The sequence below is a fragment of the Eubalaena glacialis genome, chromosome 6 (assembly GCF_028564815.1).
Source record: "Eubalaena glacialis isolate mEubGla1 chromosome 6, mEubGla1.1.hap2.+ XY, whole genome shotgun sequence".
NCBI classification, from domain to species: domain Eukaryota; kingdom Metazoa; phylum Chordata; class Mammalia; order Artiodactyla; family Balaenidae; genus Eubalaena; species Eubalaena glacialis.
Genome location: NC_083721.1, coordinates 82,398,120 through 82,419,264, shown reverse-complemented (window position 1 = coordinate 82,419,264; position 21,145 = coordinate 82,398,120). Strand labels below are relative to the sequence as shown.

The 21,145-nt window shown below is 40.7% G+C and overlaps 1 protein-coding gene across 4 annotated transcripts in view; it reads right to left on the bottom strand.

Moving 5' to 3' along the window:
• The window catches only part of DGKG (diacylglycerol kinase gamma), a 162,236-nt gene that overhangs the window by 127,055 nt on the left and 14,036 nt on the right, over window positions 1–21,145 (bottom strand). For all 4 annotated transcript variants that reach the window (XM_061194375.1, XM_061194376.1, XM_061194377.1 and 1 more), the window contains exons 2-4: window positions 20,885–20,961; window positions 12,899–13,064; window positions 12,258–12,320 (exon numbers count right to left, since the gene is read on the bottom strand). In XM_061194375.1, coding sequence (XP_061050358.1) covers window positions 12,258–12,320; window positions 12,899–13,064; window positions 20,885–20,961 — 306 coding nt within the window. The remainder of the gene's footprint in view (window positions 1–12,257; window positions 12,321–12,898; window positions 13,065–20,884; window positions 20,962–21,145) is intronic.

Genomic DNA, 21,145 nt, shown 5'->3' with positions numbered 1-21,145 from the left:
AAAAGAAGAAGTAACAACTGACACTGCAGAAATACAAAGGATCATGAGAGATTACTATAAGCAACTAAATGTCAATAAAATGGACACCCTAGAAGAAATGGACAAATTCTTAGAAAAGCAGAACTTTCAGAGACTGAACCAGGAAGAAATAGAAAATATAAACAGATCAATGACAAGCACTGAAATTGAAACTGTGATTAAAAATCTTCCAACAAACAAAAGCCCAGGACCAGATGGCTTCACAAGCAAATTCTATCAAACATTTAGAGAAGAGCTAACACCTTCTCAAACTCTTCCAAAATATAGCAGAGGGAGGAACACTCTCAAACTCATTCTATGAGGCCACCATCACCCTGATACCAAAACCAAACAAAGATATCACAAAAAAAGAAAACTACAGGCCAATATCACTGATGAACATAGATGCAAAAATCCTCAACAAAATACTAGCAAACAGAATCCAACAGCACATTAAAAGGATCATACACCATGATCAAGTGGGGTTTATCCCAGGAATGCAAGGATTTTTCAATATATGCAAATCATTCAATGTGATACACCATATTAACAAATTAAAGAATAAAAACCATATGGTCATCTCAATAGATGCAGAAAAAGCTTTCGACAAAATTCAACACCCACTTATGATAAAAACTCTCCAGAAAGTAGGCATAGAGGGAACTTACCTCAACATAATAAAGGCCATATATGACAAACCCACAGCCAACATTGTTCTCAATGGTGAAAAACTGAAACCATTTCCACTAAGATCAGGAACAAGACAAGGTTGCCCACTCTCACCACTATTATGCAACATAGTTTTGGAAGTTTTAGCCACGGCAATCAGAGAAGAAAAAGAAATAAAAGGAATCCAAATCAGAAAAGAAGAAGTAAAGCTGTCACTGTTTGCAGATGACATGATACTATACATAGAGAATCCTAAAGATGCTACCAGAAAACTATTAGAGCTAATCAGTGAATTTGGTAAAGTAGCAGGATACAAAATTAATGCACAGAAATCTCTTGCATTCCTATACACTAATGATAAAAAATCTGAAAGAGAAATTAAGGAAACACTTCCATTTACCACTGCAACGAAAAGAATAAAATACCTAGGAATAAACCTACCTAAGGAGACAAAAGACCTGTATGCAGAAAACTATAAGACACTGATGAAAGAAATTAAAGATGATACAAACAGATGGAGAGATATACCATGTCCTTGGATTGGAAGAATCAACATTGTGAAAATGACTATACTACCCAAAGCAATCTACAGATTCAATGTAATCCCTATTAAACTACCAATGGCATTTTTCACAGAACTAGAACCAAAAATTTCACAATTTGTATGGAAACACAAAAGACCCCGAATAGCCAAAGCAATCTTGAGAAAGAAAAATGGAGCTGGAGGAATCAGGCTCCCTGACTTCAGACTATACTACAAAGCTACAGTAATCAAGACAGTATGGTACTGGCACAAAAACAGATCAACAAAAACAGATCAAATATAGATCAATGGAACAGGATAGAAAGCCCAGAGATCAACCCACGCACATATGGTCACCTTATCTTTGACAAAGGAGGCAAGAATATACAATGGAGAAAAGACAGCCTCTTCAATAAGTGGTGATGGGAAAACTGGACAACTACATGTAAAAGAATGAAATCAGAACACTTTCTAACACCATACACAAAAATAAACTCAAAATGGATTAAAGACCTAAATGTAAGGCCAGACACTATAAAACTCTTAGAGGAAAACACAGGCAGAACACTCTATGACATAAATCACAGCAAGATACTTTTTTGACCCACCTCCTAGAGAAATGGAAATAAAAACAAAAATAAAGAAATGGGACGTAATGAAACTGAAAAGTTTTTGCACAGCAAAGGAAACCATAAACAAGATGAAAAGACAACCCTCAGAATGGGAGAAAATATTTGTAAATGAAGCAACTGACAAAGGATTAATCTCCAAAATATACAAGCAGCTCATGCCGCTCAATATCAAAAAAACAAACAACCCAATCCAAAAATGGGCAGAAGATCTAAATAGACATTTCTCCAGAGAAGGTATACAGATTGCCAACAAACACATGAAAGGATACTCCATATCACTAATCATTAGAGAAATGCAAATCAAAACTACAATGAGGTATCACCTCACACTGGTCAGAATAGCCATCGTCAAAAAATCTACAAACAATAAATGCTGGGGAGGCTGTGGAGAAAAGGGAACCCTCTTGCACTGTTGGTGGGAATGTAAATTGATAGAGCCACTATGGAGAACAGTATGGAGGTTCCTTAAAAAACTGAAAATAGAACTACCATATGACCCAATGATCCCACTACTGGGCATATACCCTGAGAAAACCATAATTCAAAAAGAGTCATGTACCACAATGTTCATTGCAGCACTATTTACAATAGGCAGGACATGGAAGCAGCCTAAGTGTCCACTGACAGATGAATGGATAAAGAAGATGCAGCACATGTATACAATGGAATATTACTCAGCCATAAAAAGAAGTGAAATTGAGTTATTTGTAGTGAGGTGGATGGACCTAGAGTCTGTCATACAGAGTGGAGTAAGTCAGAAAGAGAAAAACAAATACCATATGTTAACACATATATATGGAATCTAAAAAAAAAAAAAAAAAAGGTCATGAAGAACCTAGGGGCAAGATGGGAATAAAGATGCAGACCTACTAGAGAATGGACTTGAGGATACGGGGAGGGGGAAGGGTAAGCTGGGACAAAGTGAGAGAGTGGCATGGACATATATACACTACCAAACGGAAAATAGATAGCTAGTGGGAAGCAGCCGCATAGCACAGGGAGATCAGCTTGGTGCTTTGTGACCACCTAGATGGGTGGGATAGGGAAGGTGGGAGGGAGGGAGATGCAAGAGGGAAGAGATATGGGGACATATGTATATGTATAACTGATTCACTTTGTTATAAAGCAGAAACTAACACACCATTGTAAAGCAATTATACTCCAATAAAGATATTAAAAAATTAAAAAATAAAAAAGTAAAAAAAATTAAAATGACCCACGTTTGAAGTTTAAAAAAAAAAAAAAGGTTCTGAAGAACCTAGGGGCAGAACAGGAATAAAGACGAAGAAGTAGAGAATGGACTTGAGGACACGGGATGGGGGAAGGGTAAGCTGGGATGAAGTGAGAGACTCGCATGGACATATATACACTACCAAATGTAAAATAGCTAGTGGGAAGCAGCCACATAGCACAGGGAGATCAGCTCGGTGCTTTGTGACTACCTAGAGGGGTGGGATAGGGAGGGTGGGAGGGAGGGAGATGCAAGAGGGAAGAGATATGGGAACATATGTATATGTATAACTGATTCACTTTGTTATAAAGCAGAAACTAACACACCATTGTAAAGCAATTATACTTCAATAAAGATGTTTAAAAAAAAAAAAAGACGAAGAAGTAGAGAATGGACTTGAGGACACGGGATGGGGGAAGGGTAAGCTGGGATGAAGTGAGAGACTCGCATGGACATATATACCTACCAAATGTAAAATAGATAGCTAGTGGGAAGCAGCCACATAGCAGAGGGAGATCAGCTCGGTGCTTTGTGACCATCTAGAGGGGTGGGATAGGGAGAGTGGGAGGGAGACACAATAGGGAGGGGATATGGGGATATATGTATACGTATAGCTGATTCACTCTGTTATACAGCAGCAACAAACACAACAATGTAAAGCAATTATACTCCAATAAAGATGTTAAAAAAAAAAAGGTCAAACTATTTCCAAGTAAACCTAAGTGTATCCCAAAACAAAGCTCAAGAATATTTATAGGAATACAAAAATATCTAGTACAAACAATGTAAACTTTTCAAAGTTTGGCATTCAATAAAATATTGCTACGTATGCAAAAAAGAAGAAAATGTGAACAACAATAAGGAGAAAAATCAACTGAAATGGATCCAGAAATGATAGAGATGATATAATAGACAAAACGTTTAAAATAGTTATTATAACTCTATTCCATATATCTAAGTAGCTGGAAGAAAGATTGAACATGTTAAGTAGAGACATGAAAGATATTTAAAAATGCACACATCAAGTGTCTAGATATGATATGCTAAATGAAAACTACAAATATACTGAGCGGGATTAATAGCAGATTAGATATTGCAGAAGAAAAGATTAGTGAATTTGAAGCATCGCTACTGAAATTATCCAAAAGACTACAAAAAAAGAAAAAAAAAGAGGATCATACCAGTGAGCTGTTGGACAACTTCAAGTAGTCAAATAAACATGTAATTGGAATACCTGAAGAAGAGGAGAGTCAGGAGCAGAAAAAAAATTAAAGAAATAATGGCTGACATTTTTCCAAATTTGTTGATATTTGATAAAAACTATGGAACCTCAGCTACAAGATGCTCAATGAACCCCAAACATAAGAAATATATAAAAAACTATACCAAGGAACACCAAAATTAAATTGATTAAAATCAGTGATAAAAATCATAAGAGTCCAGAGAAAAAAAGACACTTGATATAGAGAGAAACACAGGTAAGAATGACTATAGCTTTCTTACTGGAAACAAAGTATGCTAGTAGCCAGTGGAGCAACATCTTTAAAGAACTAAAAGAAAAAAAAACCCTGTCAAATTAGAATTCTTTACTCAGTGAAATATCTTTAGAATTAAAAGGCTAAATAAAGAATTTTTCAAATGTACAAACCATATAGAGTTGTGTTACAAGAAATGGTAAAGGAAATCCTTTCACTAGAATTACACTATATGGAAACCTGGATTTATACACAAGAATGATGAGCACTGATAAATATAAACAGATAAATATAAAGAATATTTTTCTTATTAGTTAAATCTTTTAAAAAGATAGTTAACTATGACAATAATAACATGCTGTGTGGTTTATAACATGTAGAAGTAAAATGTAAAAGTAAAAAGCACAAAGACCTGGATAAGAGAAATGGAGGTATGTTGTTGTAAATTTCTTATAGTATATGTAAAGTGAAATTCTGCTACTTGAAGGTAGACTGTGATAGTTAAAACAACTAAGATAAGAAAGGAGATAAAGTGAAATCATAAAAAAATTCAATTAACTTAAAAGAAGGCAGAAAAAGAGCCAAAGGGAAAAAAAGAACAGAAAAAAGAAAACAAATAGCAAGATGGTGGTTTTAAACCTAACTATATCAATTATCACAGTAAATGTAAATGTTCTAAAACTCTAACTAAAAGGCAGATATTGTCAGATTGGATTAAAAAATAAAACCCAACAACACGCTTCCTATAAGAAAGTCAATTTAAATATAAAGACACAAATACATTAAAAGTAAAACAATGAAAAAAGATATACCATGGCAACACTAGTTAACCAGAGTGGCTATATTAGTTATGAATATAATTATAATAAAGTAAATTTCAAAGCAAAGAATATTACTAGGGATAAAGAGAGTCATTTCATAATGGTAAAGAGGTCAAGTCATTAAGACAACATAATACTCCTACTAAACATTTCTACCTCTAGGTCTTTACCCAAAAGGAATGAAAGCTCTCCGTACAAAGATTTGTATACGAATATTCATATTTTATTTTTAATAGCCAAAAACTGGAAACAACCCAAATGTCCATCAGTACATGAATGGATAAACAAATTTTGGAATATCTACCTGTATACTGAAATACTAATCAGCAATAAAAATATGTTAATTATTGATACACACAACAACATGCATGAATTTTTAAATTATTATGCTGAGTGAAAGAAGTGGAAAAGAGTACATACTGTATCAATCTATTCATATAAAATCTAGAAAATGCAATGTGGCCTATAGTGACAACAAGCAGATCAGTGGCTGTATGGATATGGAGATGGGTGGGTAGGGAGGGTGGGAGAAAGGGATGATAAAGGAAACTTTTGAGGCTGATGAATATCTTCATTATATTGATATGGTGCTGATTTTATCGGTGTATACAGACATAAAAACTTATTAATTGTACATTTTAAACATGTACAATTCATTTTATGCCAATTGTACCTCAACAAAGCTGTTTTAAAACGAAATTGTCAAAAAAACTAAAAACCAAAAAACAAAATTGTTGTTATGTGCAGATAACATAATACTCTACATAGAGTACCGTAAAGACTTCATGCAAAAACTGTTAGAACTAATAAATGAATTCAGCAGGGTAGCAGGATACAAAATTAATATACAGAAATCTGTTGCATTTCTTTATACTAGCAATGAAATATCAGAAAAAATTTTAAAATCCTGTCTAAAATTGCATCAAAAAAAACCAAAAAACAAAAAACCTAGGAATAAACCTAACCAAGGAGGTGAGAACTATAAAACATTGATAAAGGAAGTTGAAAATGATTCAAAGAAATGGAATGATACCCTATGCTCTTGGATTGGAAGAATTAATATTGTTAAAATGGTCATACTACCCAAAGCAATCTATAGATTTAATGTGATCCTTATCCAGCTACCCATGACATTTTTCACAGAACTAGAACAAATAATCCTAAAATTTATACGGAACCACAAAAGACCCAGAATTGCCAAAGCAATCCTGAGGAAAAAGAGCAGAGCTGGAGGCATAACCCTCCTGGACTTCAGATAATACTACAAAGCTACAGTAATCAAAACAGCATGGTATTTGCACAAAAACAGATATATAGATCAATGGAACAGAATAGAGAGCCCAGAAATAAACCCATACACTTGAGGTTAATTAATCTTTGACAAAGGAGAATATATAGTGGAGATAGGACAGTCTCTTCAGCAAGTGGTGTTGGGAAAGCTGGACAGCCACATGTAAACCAATAAAATTAGAACACACCCTCACACCATACACAAAAGTAAACTCAAAATGGTTTAAAGACCTAAATATAAATATGACACCATAAAACTCCTAGAAGAGAACATAGGCAAAACATTATCTGACATAAATCATAGCAATATTTTCTTAGATCATTTTTCCGAGGCAAAAGAAGTAAAAGTGAAAATAAACAAATGGTACCTAATCAAACTTAAAAGCTTTTGCACAGCAAAGGAAACCATCAACAAAATGAAAAGATGACCTACAGAATGGGAGAAAATATTTGCAGATGATGCAACTGACAAGGGGTTAATATCCAAAATATACAAACAGCTCATAAAACTTAATGTAAAAAAACCCAATCAAAAAATGGACAGAAGACTTAAATAGACATTTCTCCAAAGAAGACATATAGATGGCCAACAGGCACATTGAAAAGAAGCTCAACATCACTAATTATTAGAGAAATGCAAATCAAAATCACAATGAGGTATCACCTCACACCAGTCAGAATAGCCATCATTAAAAAGTCTACAAATAATAAATGCTAGAGAGTGTGTGGAGAAAAGGGAACCCTCCTACACTGTTGGTGGGAATGTAAATTGGTGCAGCCACTATGGAAAACAGTATGGAGGTTCCTTAAAAAACTAAAACTAGAGCTACCATATGATACAGCAATCCCACTTCTGGGCAAAGAAGAAAACTCTAATTTGAAAAGATACATGCACCTCAATGTTCATAGCAACACTATTTACAATAGCCAAGACGTGGAAGCAACCTATGTGTCCATCGACAGATGAATGGATAGAAGATGTGTTGTATATATATACAATGCACTATTATTCAGCCATTAAAAAGAATGAAATAATACTATTTGCAGCAACGTGGGTGGACCTAGAGAGTATCATACTAAGTGAAGTAAGTCAACAGAGAAAGACAAACATTACATGATACCACTCATTTGTGGAATCTAAAAAATAATACAAATGAATTTATTTATAAAACAGAAACAGACTCACAGACATAGAAAACAAACTGATGGTTACCAAAGGGGAAAGGGAGTGGGAGGAGGAATAAATTAGGAGTATGGGATTAACAGATACATACTACCATATATAAAATAGATAAGCAACAACGATTTACTGTATAGCACAGGAAACTATATGCAGTATCTTGTAATAACCTATAATGGAAAATAATCTGAAAAAATATATACCTGAATCACTTTGCTGTACACCTGAAACTAACACAATATTATATATATATATTTTTTTTTAAATTTATTTATTTATTTATTTGGTTGCGCGGGTCTTAGCTGTGGCATGCGAACTCTTAGTGGCAGCATGCATGTGGGATCTAGATCCCTGACCAGGGATCGAACCCGGGCCCCCTGAATTGGGAGCGTGGAGTCTTAACCACTGCACCACCAGGGAAGTCCCTAACACAATATTATAAATCAACTATACTTCAATTAAAAAAACATTATGACAGTCTTTTCCAAAGATCCTTTGGTTACCAGAGCTTTGAATGGATCTTGAGCCGTTGTTCTAGTCCTCATTGAGGTCTATTGTTCAGTCCAGCAGTCGAAATGCTGGGGCCCAGAGGGACTGAGTGGCACACAGTCCCACTGGTGTCCTACCTGCTCATGCTGCCTTACATGAAATACCCCTAACCCACACCCATCCGAGCACATCCCTCAGGGACTACCCTCTTCCAGAGCACAGAGGTTTTGCCCAGGTGCCACATCACATACCCTTCTAAATGGGGGTTCTTGGGCAGAGCTGACTTGTTCCACCTTCTCTCTTAGTCTCTGCATTACTTCTTGCCTTTCAGTTGGGCTGTGTGGAAAGAGCTCCAAGCTAGAGGCAGAAAACTGGGTTTGTGCTAAATGGTGTGCGATCTTGCACAAGAAGGCTTATTCCCCACACCCAACCTCAGTTTTTTCATCTGTTAAAAGACAGACTTGCATTAAAATTGATGTTTACCAAAAGTTTTGAATGACATGAATAATGTTTGTGAATATAATGCTAAGTGAAAAACAAAGCTGGATCCAAAATTATATATATACAGTCTGATTCCAGTTCTGTAAGAAATTTATGGAAAAAACCCTACAAGGATACATATGTATAGGTGTGTATGTGTGTGTGTGTGTGTGTGTGTGTGTGTGATCACATTGGTAGATTTAGGTGATTTTGTTTCTTTAGTTTTTCTGTACTCTTCAGAAAACTTTTTATTGATACAATGTGTTACTTTTAAAACTGGAAAAAAATAATAAAAAAAAAATGGAGGGACTTTCCTTGAGATTCCAATAGTCCAAGCTGCTGAACCATCTCAACAGCCTGAGGAACTAAATAAAAACCAGGAGAATGAAGTTCACATTGTTTATCCCATCTTTTCATGGGCATTCGGGGAAGGGTGATTTCAGCCATTCCTGAGCTGACATCCACCATGACCGAATGACATGTTGCTCAAGGCTCTGAGCTGACCTCTGGACTCAGTGAAACCCCTGTCTGCTGTGCTTATGGACCCAACCATGCCCCCACCTGGCTCTGGGAATGAATAACTTAAAGCGGGTTGTTCTAGATCTCAGCTTGGAGCTTGATCTGATAGGCATAAACAGCCATATCAAATGAGAATAGAGTTTCTTCTTCTTGGGCAACAGGAAAAGGGTGGAATTTTCAACAGATGGCCTGATCTAAGGTGATTCCAGAACTTGGCTCTTCCTTGTTGGCAGAGGCCCTGCTCTGTGGCATCCACCTGTCCCTACATTCTTGTTTTTGGTGAATAGGGGCATCTAATTAAGACATTCATGGAAGGTGGCCCAACAGGAAAAGGATTTGCTACTTAACATCACAAGTTACAAAAGAGGATGAAAAAATGCTGTACACCTCCCTGGGCCAGCAGTCAGATAACTGCCCTTTCATGACTGGACCACAAGAGACTGATATTCTGCATGCACAGGAAAACAGTGCATGATAAATCACTTCTCCAGGAGCAAGTCTCTGGAAGTTGTTCTGAGACCCCAAATGATACAGATATTGCAGATAAACATGGTGGTCAAATAAGCCAGCCAACGTCTATTATCATCATTCATTATCTTTTCTCAAATATCACAAAATGACAGGATCCCCACTAAGTCCTTGTTTGGTACCTTGGAAACTTCAGCCACTGAAACAAACCCTGCCCGGACAATTTGGAACCTCAGGGAATGAAGTGTAACTTCTCTCAGGTTCCTCTTGAAGTTCCAGATACTTGGACTAAGAACATCTATGGGTAAAGAATCTGGGTAAAGAAAAAGATGCTTTTCTTTGATTTTTTTGCTGAGAGTTTAGAATAATCTCAAAGCTTCCAGTTTGAACCTTTTCTTTCTACCATGAGAATGATTTATGTCATAAAATGCCCTCTCTATTCCAAATAAGATTTAAGACTTATTTATGACTTGAATCCATTTGACCAAGGGGCCCTAGACCTAGCACGCCTGGGTGAGATGCTGGGCAGAGGGGTGGGTGAGCCTATACTTTGCACAGTCTTGCCCTGCTGCTGTCCCTGAAGGCCTCAGGAAGGCACCAATACTCTTAATCCTTGCTTTCTGGAGCTCTATGAGAAGTCTGGATTTTGCTGAGCTTATGGTCCAGAGGCAATTCTCCTTTCCCAACCATGTTCTGCTTTCCATTCAGAGTGAATTTTTGATCTCATCAGTCTTTCAGTTACACACTGAAAACTCTATAATCCTCTAGTTGCCCTTTTGGCAATGACTGGAAAAAAGATGAGAACTACATCTAAGCACCCACTCGAAGAAATTCTCTCATCCTAAGTCTCTGTTACAATTAGTTCTCATTCAGTTGTATTATCTCTTACCTATTCTGCCATGTGTGTATGTATGTATATAATATATATTGAAAGATACAATAAAACTGCATCTTTATCCCCTGGGCACATCCCAAGAGCTGGAATTCACCAATGTGCATCAATCTTTTCCAAACAATAATGCAAAGGAAATAAGGTCTGTCTCTCTGAGTCTTTGTATGTGAAGCTCCAAGAGCAACCTGGGAGGGAGACAGTCCCTGAGAGTCCTTCCATGAGAAGAGGATGCCCATCTGACACAACTGGAGACTGAGGGAGCAGACCGAAGGAGATCTTGGCAGACATGATGAGTTGAGAATAGGGTGTACTTCTGGAGGGTGGCCTGAATAATAATTGCTAATATTTACTGAACATTTACTCTGTTCCAGGCACTATACTAAGCATTTTACACACATAACTCACTTAACCTTCATAGCAACACTTACTGTCATCTCATGTTACAGATGGGGAAACTGAGGCACAGAGACGTTGTTCAAACATACCCAAGGTTTCAGAGCTAGGTGTTGTCAGAGCTGGGTGTCAAACCCAGGAAGTCTGTCTCTGAAGTCCAGATTCTTAACCAATATGCTTATTACCTGACCCAGCTTAGGTTGATAGTGTCCAGGAAATTTGTATTATATCTTAGAACAGAGGTCAAGGAGGATAATCTTTGCTCTTTCCAGTTTTACTAGGAGCTTCTGCACTTGGGACTGTGCCTGTCAATAGCCTGTCAACAGAGGAATGGCCTCCCATTGATAAATGTGCCGGGGAAGTTTCCACATCAGTCACGACCCAAGAGAGGGTGCATGGACAGCCAGGCATCATGATGGTGGCTCCACTAGGACCTAACCAAATTGGTGCCTTTACGTGGAGACAAACCTTAGTCCAGGCACCTAAAGAGAGACCATTGCTTCCTATCTTGGTGCAGGAAAGAGCAGCAGCTTGGAGGATGGACAATTCTGGGTTGAATCCCCAGCCCCTCAGCTCGCACAGTGGTGTGTAATCTCTTAAAGCCTCAGCTCCTCAGTGTGTGAGGTGGCGTGATTACAAAGGCTAAGGTGAAACATGCGATAAAGCAGGTGCCTGGCAAATAGATCTTCAAAACAACATTAGCTGGCTTCCTCTTGCTCCTCTCAACTTGTTCAAACAAGTGCATGTAAATATCGTGGGAAATCAACCAGAGCACACTCTTACCCTCTTTCCGTAACCCCCTTCAGTCATTCACTGGTAGCGTCATCTCCACCTCAGCCCTACGGCCATTTCTTCCCATACACTCTCTGTCTCTCTCTCTCTTTCTCCGCCCCCCCTCCCCCCACCGTACGCTTTCTCCTTCTCCCCTCTTTGGCTAGGCAGACAGTAAACATCTAATGAGCTGTCCGAAGTCCTGACCCGCCCTGTTTTGGGACAAATGAGCAAGAACCTTCATCCAGCCTCAGAATCCCAACACATTTGAGTGTCAGGGGCCCCAGAGGTGGAGGCAGACAAGATCTGCTCAAAGGCATACAATTACATGGAGACGAAACTGCTGGTTAGATTTTCCCCCTTCCCCAAGGATGAGGTACTGCCCACTCCTCCCCCAAAGACTTACCCATATCAGGGGCACAAGCCTCGTCTGCTTTGGCAGCATTATCTGCATTCTGTATGTTGGAATCTGGGGAATAAAAAGAAGATGTAGAGACCAGCCCATGCCCTCTAGGTTTTTAGAGAGGCAGGTAGGAGACTTTCTCACGAAGTCTGGATCACTTGGGCTATGCCCATGTCTCTGGTGTCAGCTGGATTCATGCTCACTTACTGGGGTTGGTAGTGTCTCCCCCATTATAGCCCAAACTCCAGAAAGACAGTAACCACGACTTTCCCCTCCGGTGACTCTCCCAGGCTAGTCCCAGCCTGGGCATAAGAGCTGAATGTGCTCTCCAGGGACTGGCAGCTTTTGTGGGTGGCCCACCTGCCCCTGCCATACATTAGGTTGTGCCTCCTCTTCTCCCCATCCTCTCCTCTGATCCTGAGTGGCAGGAATTATGCCCTCTTTATTTCTCTTACGGAGAGATCCATCAGACAGGGCTTCCTGAAAGGGCAGGAGTCTTGGTCCCCTGGTCTCCGTTCCCCCCTCTTCCCCATAGGGAAGTTACGAGGCACAGAGGACCATCTAGGAGTGCAGGCTGAACCTGCGGCAAGTGGGTTAGAGCTGCAAAATCTCCCTTCCATCTTGGGGAATGCTGGTCCATGTACCTGGGCCACTGGCTTCGCTGTTGCTGGCCCCCTCCTTTGGGTGGTCCGGGGTCTCCTGTCTGGGCTTCTGGCTGAAGGCCAGGAAGAGGTGTGTGCTCAGTGGCTGTGGAAGGTCCACCTCCAGGTACGCCCTCATGAACAGCTTGAAGACGTCATAGCTAATAGGCTGAGAAGGGATAAAGAGGGAAAAGTCAGTGGAGAGAAGTGAAGAGACAGAGGGCGGGAGAGAAGAAGAAGGAATGGGGGAGCTGGCAATGGAAAGGGAAGCAGAAGGGAGTGGAGTGATTGGTGGGGGCAGGAATGAAAAGGCCTGGGAGTTGATAGAGGGTGACAAGCATAGGAAGCGGGGGTAAGACGTGAGGAAGAGAAAACGCTGGTGGTTGTGTGTTGGGGCTTGGTGGGCCATGGAACCATGGGAGGCTTTCGTAACAAGACATGTCTAAGCTTAGGAAGAAAAGGGGGTGCTGAAGACTGAGCACTGGGAGTGAGGGCTCTGCCTGAGTCGGGGACCACATGAGGGTTTTGTCTCTAATGAGCAGGACTAGGTCAGTGCCCTGGAATCCTAGGTAAGATGAAGAAGAATGGTAGGGAGAGGGAGGTGGGGAGGACAAGACAGGGGTATGGGATTAAGAGATACAAACTACTATGTATAAAATAAAAAGCAACAAGGATATATTGTACGGCACAGGGAAATATAGCCATCACTCTGTAATAACTTTAAATGGAGTGTAATCTATAAAAATATTGAATCACTATGCTGTATACCTCAAACCAATATAATATCATAAATCAACTGTATCGCAATAAAAAAAAAGATGAAGAAGGATGTAGTTGAAAACACAATGGAAAGAAATCGCTCTTCTGCGATATGTCAATTTTCTGCTTATGCCGTGAGGGATGTGATTCCTGAGGATTCAGGTCTCAGAAAATAAAAAAGAACAGGCTCCATCTTTCATTACTTTCATAACTGATCTTCTTTGGACAACCCTCAAGATAACAGGGGAGGGTGTGTGTCTGGCTCGACTGCTCTCAAACCATGTCCTTGTGAAGGTTTCAGGCACTAGGAGAGAAGAGCAGGAAGCCAAGGACAGAAGGTAAAAACCAAGAAACAAAGCCAAAACCTCTCCCTGCTGTATGTCACCCAGTGCTGCCTGGCTTCTGGTCCCAGGTTGGGAGAACTGTGCCAGAAACGGCTGCTGCACTCAGCAAACACTCGGCAACAACAGTGCGCAGTGAGTCATCACTGGCTTGTGCTTTGATGGCATCAGATTCTTCATCAAATCAGCAGATGCTCCTGGAAATCATCTGAGGAAGCACTCCTCCAAGATCTGCTGTGCAGGCTTTTGTGAATAATAGCGATAAAATCCCTTTTTGGGAGCCTGCTTGGCTCTCTCTGAAAATGTTGGTAGCATTTAACCCCTTGTCTCTTCTGGAAGATCTGGGAGCCTACCCGGAACCAGAGTTGGCTGGCACGCGCACGATCAGGTTTTGGATACAAAGTCCTGGTCCTTAAAACCAGCAATGCCCTCTGGACCCCACCAGGAGGGAGCTTGCAAGGCAGTTTCTCCTTAGCCCCAGGCTGGGCTATTTAAACATCTCTTTAGCAGAGTGAAGGAAGCCTGATTCAGTTGGACAGAGGATAATGAAGGCTCATTACCAGATGAAGGCATCTCTAAGCAAATGGTGGACTCACATTTCTTGTGACAGCCACCAATCTCTATCTCTCTGCCTTTCCTGCCCTAGAATCTCTGTGTCTCTCTCTTGTACTCTTTCTGTCCCTCTCTGTCTCCACTGCCTCAACACCTCAGAATGTCCCTTCCACACACATCCTCTTTTTCCCAGTACACATCAGCAAAATCTTTTCCTCCCACTTTCCCAGTTGAACCCACCATGACTTGCAATTCCACCCTCCCTGCCTCTGATGGCATCTCCCGGCACCTGCTTGTCTACCTGCAAGCACGTTCAGGTCACTCTTCCAAAGAAACTGCTGGCTGCTCGAGTTACTAGCCTGTGCTTCTTCCCTTCCCCTTCACACTTCTCCTCACCTCCTTAATCCATTCAATTTGGATTCTAGCGCATCACCTCTGAATCTGCTCTCTTGAAGGTCACAAATTCAATGGTCTTTTTTTTAGATCTTCTCATCTTTATTATTAATTTATTTTAAAAGGCTCTTTTTGCATCGTCCTTTCCTTTGCACTATTTTAATCGACAAGTACTGTTTTACAATATAGTTTTGAGTTCCAAAATGTTCTGTTAATTTTTTTTCTGATTGGCCTCAAATTGAAAACTATCAGCATATTTCTAGAAAACAGCATATACTAAATGATTTAACAAAAAAGGAAATTTAGTTAAACAAAGTCTTACATAATGCTCTTAAAAAACCAAAGCTGAAAGATCTTCAAACAAGATCAGCGTGAGATTCAGGAGACCTCGTGGCTGGTCTGAGGTCCACCACATTTTCCTCCTTTTTTGAATATCAGGTTTTTCTTTAGCAAACTGTGAATGCTGGACCAGAAGATCTCAAGTTCTAAACTTCTATTAGATTCTTCCTTAAACCAGTTCCTCTTCCTGACACTACAGTTTCTGTTCATGTCAATGGCAGCATTATCCTCCAAATATTCCAGGCTCAGCTTGAACTCCCAGTTGTCTGAGATCAATTCTTGTCCCTTCCTTCTTTCCACTGTTCTTTCGCAACATCTGTCATATCCAGGTCTTTTCTGTATCCATTGTCCGTCAGCCTCACCCTGACAAGGCGACTGTTGAAGTCCCCCATGCTCCTGGTTTTCGACTCCTGTTTCATGCGTCCTATCTGGACAACTGCAACACCCCTCAAAGGCTTCCAAGCCTCTACCTCCATCTGTTAGTCCTCTCATCTTTTCCATCCTTGCCAAGGTGATCTTCCCAAAGCACAACTCTGATCAGACTGCTTCCCAACTCAAAAACTTTCCATGGCTTCTAATTGCCCATGGGAGAGTTGAGATCACTTGTCTCCAAACTTTTAAAATCATGCGCCCTTCTGTAAGATTTTCAAGCATACATTGCCATTTATCTTTACTTATACATTATATATATGTACTACTGCGCTCCGCTACTATACATTATAAAAGACACACAAAGAAATTAGAAAATAGAAATTAGATGAGATAAAAATCAATGTAAATAGAAGGTCTAATATGCAGGATTCCTACAGTCCAGTGGATCATCCTGTGCACTCCCTGAGTCCTTTGGGATTCACAGCCCTACCATAATCCCACTCCAACCTAGATCTGTAGCTACTTCAAGTTCGGAGACCATTCTGGTCTTTTCTCATACTATTCTCTGTGTGTACCTTCACATTCTGCCCACACTGATCTCTGTGTTCTTTCCTGGCCAAGCTTCCATGTACTTACATGAATTGCTTCCTTCTCTACCTGTTAAAATTCCAGCTATCCTTTATGGCCCAACTCAGATGCCACCTCTTCCAGGAAGCCTGGTATGATCTCTTGTGCCTGAATTGCTATACATTTCCACCTTGGTTCCTGACTTGGGACACTCATATCTGCTGCCCTTGCAATATACAGTTGTTCATGACATACACACCTTAGTTCCTCGACTAGATCTAGAGCTCCTGGAAGATAGGGAAATGTCTTATTTCATCTTTGTATCCTCCACACCACCTATCACAGTATTTCCTGATAGGTGTTTTAATGGATGTTGGGTTTCTAGTTGGTACACTTGGCTGTCATCAATCATTGTGGGGTCTGTTCAGTCAATATATATGTAGTGAGTCTCCCAGGTACAAGACACACTGCTGGGCACCACTGGAGAACACACCAGTGAATTAGGCATGAGTCCATACCTTTAAGAGACTCAGTGGGAAAGGTATTGAAATAATTCTAATACAGGGTCAACAGTGGTGAGTGTCACAGCAGAAGAACTGACAAACTATTATGAGAACTTAGAAAACAATGATGATTGAACACATGTCTAACCATTTATGGCCCTATCCTGGGGAACAAAATGGCATAAAATAAGCCCAGAAACACAGAGCATTCATGTCAGAAGAGCTCAGAGTAGACTAGATCTCCTTACATCACTGAGACTCTGGAATTTTACTGATTTGCCCCAGCCAGCTAGCAGCAAAGCGAAACCAGAAGCCTGATCGTCTGACTCCTAGTCCAGTGTTCCTGCTCTAGTATCTGATCTGTCCCAGGCCCTGGTGCTGACATCGTGTTCCCTGCCATTCCCTCTAAGCACCCCAAGTTCAGTAGGCAAGGAAATGTGACTGAGGGCCACTCTCAAAGTGATATCTGGATTGTAAAAGAGTAAGTTCTTTACGAGCACAGGCCAGGCTCAGGGTAGCTGCTTGGTACATGTGTCATGGGTAGGGAGTGGCTGGTACTCTGCCCAAACCAGATAAGCAACCACTATGTAGCACGCTGACAATTCTCAGAGCCCTGGGTAACATCTTAGACACTGCCATTGTTCAGACATTTTTTCTTTTTCCCCAGAAACTGCAACTTTCATGTGGAAACTAGCTAGGCAATTGTTAATTCTTCCACAGGTCAAAGAAGGAAGGAGAACTAGATGGAGAGTTTATTGAGCATTGTACATACGTGATCTTACTTAAGTCTCAAAACAACAGTGTGACGTGGTACTATTACTGCCATTTTGTGGATGAAAAAAATTTTGAGAACATAAATAACTTGCTCAAGTCATAAAGCAAGTGGCAGAGCTGTGCTTTGTGCTAAGGTGTGTCTGAGTCTAAGATCATGGTGATACCAGGCCCCCCTACCTTTTTGGCTGCACTGCTTCCGTCTGCTTTCTGGCCATCTTCAGCTGTGCTCTGTTCTCCAGAGAATCACTCGGTGTCGGTGGGCAAGGGCACGCTTGTCATGGCCAGATGCAGCCCTGCCACTCTGTAAACTTTTATTGTCAGCCACCCTTTCCTAGCAACCTGCCCCTTCCCACAGCTAACTCATTTCTCGTTGAGACATTTTAGCAGCAGTAAGCCATCAAACTCAAGAGAATTTAAACCCTTGTTGTTTCTGAACCCCGTGCTGGGACATTATACCTACTTGAAGGCAGCCACATTGTGAGAGAGAATGAAATCAGAGTGACGGAGCTCCCCTAGGACATGGCAATGGCAGGGTATAAAGAGCGGGGGCCAGCCTGATGGAGGCGGGGGCTTGCTTCTGAAAGCTCCTACGGCCTTCACACCCTCGGCAGCCCTGACCAAACTGTTCCCCTCCCACTCTCGTCAGCTTCAGGGTGGACAGGCTGAGGAGCAGCCCCCGCCAGTCTTTGTTCCTGTGTTTTTGGAGGTGGGGGTGGGAACTGGGGGGCTGCAAGTTCTTTGCTGGCTTTGGCATCATTTCCACATGGTTCCTCCTCAGGAATGTTCTTTGAAAGGGTGTGTTCTCAATCTGGCTCCTGTTCTGGCACCTTTCCTCCTGCTTCATTCTCAGGTGATCAGTGCATTTTATTCAAAGCACCTCTCAGGTGTACCTCGAGGGTGTGGGCTCTGTTGATTCACTTCCAGGGCCCAGAAGAGAAGGAGCTGACTCAAGGTTCGTTGAAAGGATGACAATATGAATAAATAAGCAGCCAGCCTCCTTCCAAGTTTGTCCTGCTGATCAGTTGCTTTTCTGCTATTAGTCCTCATAAAAGGACCCAGGACCAGAGAAAAGGGAGTTGAGTTTAAAACATTTTGGGGAAAGGTAATAGAAGGGTAATAATAATGGGCACTATTTTTAAGTGTCCTTAAAGTGCTAGACATTTTGCAAAAAGCATCTTATTTAATTCACTCATCTGCAAACTTCAAGGTCTTTCTTTTTGGTTGTTTTATATATTCAGTTCACGGAAGAAGAAACTGAGGCTCAGAGAGGTGAAACATTCAAGGCCACATTGCTGGTTCGCAGCAAAGCTAGGAGTCTAACCTAAGAGCATAACCTCCAGGGTCATGGCTCTTAAACTTGGCCCTGCCAGTAGGAAGTAAGTTCTGGAGGGGAGGAACTATGCTTCCTCATCTTCATATCTTCTACGGCATCCAGCACAGTGCCTGGATGCTCAAGAAACATTAGATGAGCTGGATTTGAAAGCAGGGGAGGTCTTGCATGCATTTATTCATTCAACAAATGTTTGTTGAGTGCCTGCTATGAGCCAGATACTCTTCTGGGCACCGGGGACACATAGCAGTGAACAAAACTATTCTAGTCGGGGAGACAGACAATTAACTAAGTAAGTTATACAGTGTGACAGATGGTGAGAAGCACTAAGGAGGAAAATAAGGCAGAGCAGGAAGATAGGAAGTGTCAGGAAAGAGAGTTTAACATTTTATATAGAGAATATGACATTCACTGAGAAGGTGATTTGAGCAAACACTTGCAGGAGGTGAAGGAATGAATGATATGGATATCTGGGGGAGGAACATTGCAGGAAGAGGCCAGAGCATGGGCACAGGTGCTAAGGTTAGAGCAGCCTTGGCTTGTATGAAGGCATCAAGGAGGCTAATATGGCTGGGAAAAAATGGGAAGAAGAGTAGCAAGATATGAGGTCCGATAGTAGGGGAGATGCAGATTGTAATGGTCCGATAGTAGGGGAGATGCAGATTGTAATGACTGACTGTAATTTTGACTCTGAGTACCAGGTGGGCAGACCATAAAAGACTGTGGAACACAGCAGTGACATGATCTGACTTCAGTTTTAACAGACTGCTCAGGATGTGTGTAAAGAATAGACTTTCAAGGTCAAGAGCAAAAACAGGAAGCCTAATGAGGAGACTACTGCAATAATCTAGGCAAAATATGGTAGTGCCTCAGGTCAGGGTGATAGCAGAGCAGGCAGTAAGATGTGTCTGGATTTTGGATGTATTTTGAAGGTAGAAATGATGGAGGTTGCTGATGAATTAGATGTGGGATGTGAGAAAAAGAGAAAAGTCAATGATGACTCCATAGTCTTAGGCTGAATAACTTGAAGACTGGACTTGTCATTTACTGAAATGGGAAAGACTGCTGGAAAAACAGGTTTTATAGAGGAAGATCAAGGAGCTCAGTTTAGCTTATGTTAAGTTTGAGATACCTATTTGATTTTTAAGTGGAAATGTCAAGTAAAGGGGTAAGAGGAAAATCAGAAGAGTATAGCGTCCTGAAAACCAAGTGAAGGAAGTGGAGGAAGATTTGACCAATCAGGTCCAATGCTGCTGAGTAAAATGACTTGAGTTTTAGCCACATGGAGGTCCTTGGCTATTCTGACTAGTGATTTTAGTGTAGGTGTGGGGGTTACATGCTGCTTGAAGAGCTTTCAGAAAAGTGGGAAGAGGAGAAATTGGAGGCAATGAGTATAGACACATCTCTGGCACAGCTTACTTGCTATAAAGGACAGGAGAGAAATGAGGTGGTAGCTGGAAGAAGAAGTGGAGCCAGAAAAATGTTTTTTAATGTAGGAGAAAGAGCAGTATGTTTATTTGTTGATGAGGAAGATCTAATACATAGAGAAAGCTGATGGGAAGGAGATGGAGTGAGAGTGACAGAGAAATACGTTGCTGAAGCAATGCCTGTCAATAGACCAAAGAGGATGGGACTGAGTGCACAAGTGGAGGGGTTAGACTGAGATCAGAGCATGGAGAGCTTGTCCCTAATTACAGGAGAAAAGGTACAGCTAGGTGGGCACATAAGGTGAGGATTTTGGGGAAGTTTGCTTCTGACTGTTTCTATTTTCTCAGTGATGTAGAAAACACAGTTGATAACTGGGAATTGAGGAAGGGAGGAGGAGTGAGAGATTTGAGGAGAGAAGAGAAGGTATGATGTGGCCTTCTAGGACAGTGAGAAGGTGAATGGACTTGAGGAACTTATGATTCCAGGTAGCACCAATGGCTCACTTGAAACTTGGGAGAAAATATGTTGAGAAGCATGTTCTTCAAAGTGAGCTAAACTTCTAAAAGAGGAACAAATGATGGGAAGGCTAGAACGTGGGGTTTTTAAAGGCTTGAAATGAAAATGTTCTTACCTCATGTGGGTCATATTGTTTGAGGCTCCCACCCTCATTAAATTCAGCCAAGACATCATTTATCTTCTTGGAAGAATCTGGAGAGACATAATCCATATGTGAAACACGGTGAACACTGAATAGGAGCTGGACCAAGTAAATTCTCCGTGTCTAATCCTGATTATGATGGAGTGAGCTCTCATTCCAGAACCACATGGAGGAATGTCACCGTTATCTGCTCTTCTGCCCTCTCATTTATTTATTTTTTAGTATATTTTCTCT